We start from the raw sequence: 6,669 nt of genomic DNA, 5'->3' as shown, positions 1-6,669 counted from the left end.
TGTATTTGCTGGAATTTAGAAAAGTAAGAGGCTTCTTAATTAAAACGTAAGATGCCTGAAGAGTGTTGGACAGAGTAAATATGGAGAGGATGGGAGAATCTAGAACATTTTTAATTCATTCACAGAATGAGGGCATCGCCAGCTAGGCCAACACTTACTGGTTCATGTCAACCACACTGCTGTGGGTCTGGAGTCACATGTGGGTCAGACCAGGTAAGGATGGCAGTTTGCGTTCCTAAAGGGCATTAGTGGACCAGGTGGGTTTTTCCCTGAGAATTGGCAATGGATTCACGATCGTCATTAGTTTCATTATTCCAGATTTTTATTGAAATTCAAATTCCACCATCTGCGGCAGCAGGTTTTGAAACCAGGTCCCCAGAACGTTGGGTCTTTGGATAAACAGTCCAGTTACAATACCAACAGGCCTTTCCCTCCCTTTGGTGTCACCTAAAATAGGAGTAGTTTTCCAAAGAAAAAGCAAAGAACTGCGGAAAAACCCAGCAGGTCTGGCAGTACCAGTGGAGAGAAAGAGTTAATGTTTTAGGTCCAAAGATGCTTCTTCAGAACAGTATTTTTCTCGTGGATTGTTGTGATCTTCCTCAAAAGGTGGTGCAAGCAGAGTCCTTGATTGTCTTTGAGGTAGAATACTTCTTGACAAGGTTATCTGTGCTAGGCAGGAAAGTGCAGTACTTACGTCGGCCATGATATTTTCGACGAGGGGTGGCCCAGGTATGAAGGGCCGAGTGACCTACTCCATTCGCGTATCCTGACTGTTCCACGAATGCCCCCGACAAAAATGGCGGCCTTGGCTGTTAGATGTGGCCTGACGCCGTGCGTGGGAGTTCGCGGCGCGGCCATTGGCTGTCCCTCCGCCGCTACTCCCGCTCCCCATTGGCGGAGCCTACAGGGCTATGACGGGTGGTGGACGGAAGGTGGAGCCGGGCCAATGGGTGCGGGGTGGGGGCGGGACGTCATTGAAGGCGGTAAATGCGAGGGTGAGCGGCGCGGGACGGAGACGTGGAGAACGGGGTGCGCGGCTCGTTGGGGCTGGGGACGGGTGTGCACGTGGACAGCTCGTGGCGTTGGGGTCGGGGGGCGGGTGGAGGTTTGGGGCGCGCGCACGCGAGTCTCGGACTGGGTGAGAGCAGGTACGCGCCCGGGTCGTTGGGCGGTGCGGGCCGGGTTCCCCCGTGTTGTCATAGTAACGGGCTGTGAGGTGAGCGCGCGGGCGGTGCGGCCTGATCGTGAGCAAACCCTGAGCTGGCGGTGAGTGTCCGCATAGACCTGCTGGTTTAAACGGACTGGCGTTTATCGGCCGCTTTCCAACTGAACGTTAGGAGCCAAGGTTGAATTTAGGGGATCGGGGTCAGGATTGATAATAGGACCAGGATTGGGAATCCGGGGTCACCATTGGGAATTGGATCAGGGAGTCATCACTGGGAATAGATTCACCATCGGGAATAGGATCAGGATTGGGGTTAGGATCAAGGAGTCACCATTGGGAATAGGATCATGGAGTCAACAATGGGAATAGAATCAGGATTGGCAGTAGGATCAGGATTGGGAGTGGGATCAGGGAGTCACCATTGGGAATGGGATCAGGATTGGGAATAGGATCAGGGAATCACCATAAGGAATTGGATCAGAATTGGGAATAGGATTGGAAATAGGATCAGGGAGTCACCATTGGGAATAGGATCAGGATTGGGAATAAGGTCAGGGTCACCATTGGGAATAGTATTAGGATCGGGAATAGGATCAGGGGTCATCATTGGGAATTGGATCAGGAGTAGGATCAGGATTGGCAATAGGATCAGAGAGTCACCATTGGGAATAGGATCAGGATTGGGAATGGGGTCAGGGAATCACCATTGGGAATAGGATCAGGGTTACCATTAGGAATAGGATCAGGATTGGGAATAGGATCAGATAGTCACCAGTGGGTATAGAATCAGGGAGTTACCATTGGGAATAGGATCAGGATTGGGAATAGGATCAGGGTCACCATTGGGAATAGTATCAGGATCGGGAATAGGATCAGGGGTCATCATTGGGAATTGGATCAGGATTGGTAACAGGATCAAGGTCCCATTGGGAATAGCATCAGAGTCAGTAATAAGATCAGCGGTCACCGTTAGAAATAGGATTGGGGGATTAGGGGTCAGGATTGGCGGATAAATAAGGAGTGAGGATCCAGGATAAAATCAGGGATTGGATCTGGATTGGGGATAAGACTGGGGTCTCAATTGGTAATCAGATTTTGGACAGGGTCTGGATTGGGATATGATTAAGGTTCATGATTGGGTTCAGGGCCAAGGGGTGTAGGATCAGGGATTACCACTGAGGGTAGGATCAGAATCAGGGTATCAATTGGATTTTAGGATTATGTTCATTTTTGAATTCAGAAATTTGCTAAAATACTGAAAACATTCCACAAGTTGGGAATTTACGGAGACTGAAATATTGCAGATATTTCAGCTCGACATTTTGTCAGAACTGGGAGGTGTTACAGATTATAAATCAACAGAAATAACTTAAGTAAAGCTATTATATTTCATGTAGGCCATTAGTCATTCATTAGAAGTATAAAAACAAAATATGACGTTCTAAAAATCTGAAACTAAAACAAGTCAGTATGACTGGCAGCATCTAGAGACAGAGGGAGGGACAACAAATTTGGAGATTAATGACATCAAGAGATATGGGGATAGCTTAGGAAAATAGCATTGAAGTTGATGATTGCCATGATCTGACTGAATGGAACAACAGGCTCGACAGGTTGAATGGCCTATTCCTGTTTGTGTTACTAAACAGTTAATTTCCAGTTCAGTGGTGTTCTGATTAAAATTTTATCAACCTGAAAAATTAACTCCCTCTCTCTTCAGATGCTGCCAGACCTACTACTGAACATTTCTAGCATTTGCTGATGTTATTTCATGAGGCATAGTTCATCTTAAATCTGCTTCTGTTCATAACTATGATTTTCCAACTTTGGTAATATGCTAATAATGATGTACGATACTTTCTCTCTAAAAGTTTAATGTTTTAACATGTTTGCTGTGATGTGATTGCTTACAACACACTGTGTGGTCTAATCATTGTTATGTTTAAATTTTATCTTTACCTTTTTATAAAATGCAAATGTTGTTTATTCTTTGGCTTCATTTACTTACACTGTTGATGTCACTCTTTGACACAAACCAACTGTCCAGCCAACTGAGCAAACTGACCCCCATACTGTACTGGCTGAAGTCACCATGAAGGTCCTGCCTTCTCAATCCCACCCCTCTCCTGAGGTGTGGTGACTCTCGGTTAAATTCACCACCAGTCATCTCTCTCTAATGAGAGCAGCCCTGTAGTCCTGTGGGACAATGGTGACTTTACCCCATTGTATTTTCAGGAAATTATTTGTTAGAAACTTTAGGCCACTGCTCATCTACATGTTACATTTTCCTTTGAACCTACACTCCTGTTCCTTGTCCTGTCACAGTTTTGCATGTTAAGTTGCTTTTGTCATCTACCAGCAGCCTCATGGGGCAATTTGCATACTGCTGAAGTGACTAGGAGAAGGAAAATTCAATAAGTTAGAGAGGGTGGCAGTATGACCTTCGTTCAAAGTCAGAACCTTCAGGGTGCATGTTTTGGGCCATGGAGACTGCTTTCCTGCCTGTGCCCCAGTCACTGGGACAATAAGCCTCCTGCTGTAATGCCCTCCCCACCTCTCGCAGGATAACTGCCTCTGTTCCAGCCCTGACAAAAATACAAAAAGTCTACTTAATTGGAACTCTAACTGTTTAAATTGACTGCTTCCACTCAATGGACATCTAGTCCACATCTGAGCCCAGCCCTGGAAAACATTTTTCCAGTGTTGGGAATCTGTCTCAAACCCACTCTTCCCTCCAACCCTATCACCATAAATTGAGGAAAATGTGGCCCTTTGACTTTGTCTGTCTCATTCTCCATAGAAATTACCTGACCTGACAAGTGCCATTGGTTTATATTTTTATTTCAGATTTCCTGAATCCACAGTGTTTTGCTTTTGTCCTGTACTTTGTTTGGTATACTACTAATTTTGTGTCTGTCAAATTGCGATATTGTAATGTCCGATGCTGAAATGTTGGCACATGTTGAAAGCAATAGCTGACATGGCATTTCCTCTTTCAGCAGTACTGCTGATTTGAGCAGAACGTATTTAATGCCAATGCTGAGGAGCTGTCCTAGAGAGCAGTGTAAAGCACAGGCGCAGACTGAATCATTAAAGAATGTGGACGTAGGGGTGTCTTGGCACTGTTCAGGAGAACTCCCCTGTTCAATGTCCCGGTCGACACTCCTTCTCAACCAATATAAGTAACAAAGCAGATTGACATATTCTTTATCCCTTGGCAGATTGCTGGTCTTGGTGAATAGTGATGCGCTTTCTCACTTTATATTAAAATAAATTGAAATGTATTGAATCAACATGATAAATATTGAAATTTCTCCTTGTAGTGACGCTTTCTAGAATTTCAATTGGTCCTAAAAGTAGTGTGTTGTGTACATTTCCATTCGCAACAAAGGTGTGCCATTAATGTAGTAAATCCCCTCCATCACTTTTTGCCAGTATTTGAAGCTGGTTTGGCCTAGCTGAATTTTTCCGAACATTATTAGAAGGTTCTTTCTAATTTGCACAAAACCATGCACTACATTCCCAAATTACGTCGTGTCCTTGAACAATGTGGTTTACTGTTTTGATTCAAGCCGGCCCTGTAGGGCCACTATTCAATCTATAGGATCAAGTGTAATTTTGGATTTTGTTTCACAACAGTGGGAATGGTGAGAGCCAATCTGAGCTTCTGTATTTTTCTTTTATATTTGGGAAAAAAATGATATAGGAAAATCTTTGTTTTGACATCGTCTGCAGTATTTGGTGAAAAGAACATCCTGAATGGAATGATCTAGTTGGAACATGGCCCCTGGAAAAAGCATAAAGTACTTGGAACTGGTGCTGTCCTGCGAGTGGGATGGTTGTACCTTTGTTGGGAAGACGATGGAGGAGTTCTGCGACCACATAGCTGTGCACTTGAAAGAACATGTCAATGAGTATGACAGCTTCGGAGATTTAGGTAAACATCTGTTGAGATCACCCTTGAGCTTAGTCCCTTTTCCCTCCCAATTGTCTCCTTTGTTTTAATCCTTGTCCCTCACATCCTTTTCTTGATTCCCGTTACTGTGTGGTTCCAGAGACTCGAGTGCCCACTGATACCTCACTTAAGTAATTGATCTTTATGTGTGAACTTTTCCACTGAAGAGCAATAGAACATTTAATAAAATGTTGTATGTGCATATTTACTGTACACCTTTTCTTAGTTTCAATAACATTTTTATGTCTGTCTTAATGCTGTATGGAAGGATTTTTAAAATTTGCTCTTCTGTTGACAATGTGAAAAGAAATTCCCCTCTCTGCTACTTCATACAGTAAATTTCAAGTCTCAATCTCTGTAAACCACTGAGACCACTTGTCTCCAAGTTCATTGTTAAGAGTTCCAATCCAATTGTGTTTTAACCCTCCCCGGCAGTGGTTAAGATTTTTGGTTCATATTGCCAAGAAACCAATAACTAACCCTTTATTAGCAAGGTGTGTGAGTCAGAGTTCAGTGAATTCACTGAGAGAATTGTGGAGGAGGGACATTGAAGGGAAGATCTTTGAAGTGATGCAGGTATGGTTAGCTGCCTGACCCTTTATTTTAGCGAAACAGTACCTGACACAGGTGAAGGTATGTAAAGAAGTGCATGGAGAAAGGCTTAAATATCCAAACCGTTGATTCAGATCTGAAGAGAAGCAGCCATTTTGTATTTCAACAATTATTTTGTTGTCTGAAGCATTGTGAAACTTCTAAGGTGCATTCAGTCTTCTCTGATTGAACACCTTTTTTTGTGGGAGTGTCTCCAAAGCAGCAGTGCATTTCCTGTGCTTAGAAGAGCACCAAGGATTGGACACCAAAAAGAAACAAGCATTGATTTCTAGACTCATAGTGAAAGATGATTACATCAAATAATTAGCTCCTTTGCTCTTACATTCCCCTTTCAGATGAGTACCAGTGCCTCTGGAGGGGCTGTGGCTTCCTGGCTGTAGAAGGCCCCAATGAGCTGGTGGTGCATGTAAACTTCCACAGCTATCATGCTAAGCTGAAATATTTTGGCTTGGAGCTGCAGCGCCTACGTCCAGATCTTCCTGTGTGTTCTCTGGACAACCAGAACCAGAACTTGATTCCAGAAATTGCAGAAACCTTCACCTGTCAGTGGGAGCATTGTGATGTGAGTATCGATTTACATGATTAAAATCTTAACAGGGTAGATATGGAAAGTTGTTTCTCCTTATGGGAAAATCTAGGACCAGAGACATAATCTCAGAGGAAGGGGCTGCCCAGTAAGGACAGAGATAAGGAGGAATTGGTGGGATTCTTTTCTGTGTAGGGCTGTAGAAGCTGTGTGTTTAAGTATATTCAGCGTTGAGATAGACAGGTTTTTAATCAGGAATTAATGTTCATGGGAAAAAAGGGAGGAATGTGGAGTTGAGGTTATCAGATCAGCCATGAACCCGTTGAATGGTGGTGTAGACTCAATGGGCTAAATGGCTTACTTCTGCTTCTATGTCTTATGTTCTTCAGTACACATGTTGCAATTGGGTGG

At 43.8% G+C, this 6,669-nt stretch overlaps 1 protein-coding gene across 1 annotated transcript; it reads left to right on the top strand.

The window, feature by feature from the left end:
- Positions 1 to 963: 963 nt before the first annotated feature.
- On the top strand, positions 964 to 6,294 carry LOC125482070 (histone H4 transcription factor-like; the record flags this gene model as incomplete). The annotated part of the gene is made up of 3 exons (XM_048594047.1): positions 964 to 995; positions 4,901 to 5,102; positions 6,068 to 6,294. Coding segments are annotated over exons 2-3 (384 nt in total), but the record flags the coding sequence as incomplete, so codon positions are not given.
- Positions 6,295 to 6,669: the final 375 nt, after the last annotated feature.

Source organism: Rhincodon typus, unplaced genomic scaffold (assembly GCF_021869965.1).
Source record: "Rhincodon typus isolate 14 unplaced genomic scaffold, sRhiTyp1.1 hic_rhity00005522, whole genome shotgun sequence".
Lineage (NCBI taxonomy): Eukaryota > Metazoa > Chordata > Chondrichthyes > Orectolobiformes > Rhincodontidae > Rhincodon > Rhincodon typus.
The sequence above is the reverse complement of the archived record's forward strand: the minus strand, read 5'-3'. Positions and strand labels throughout refer to the sequence as shown.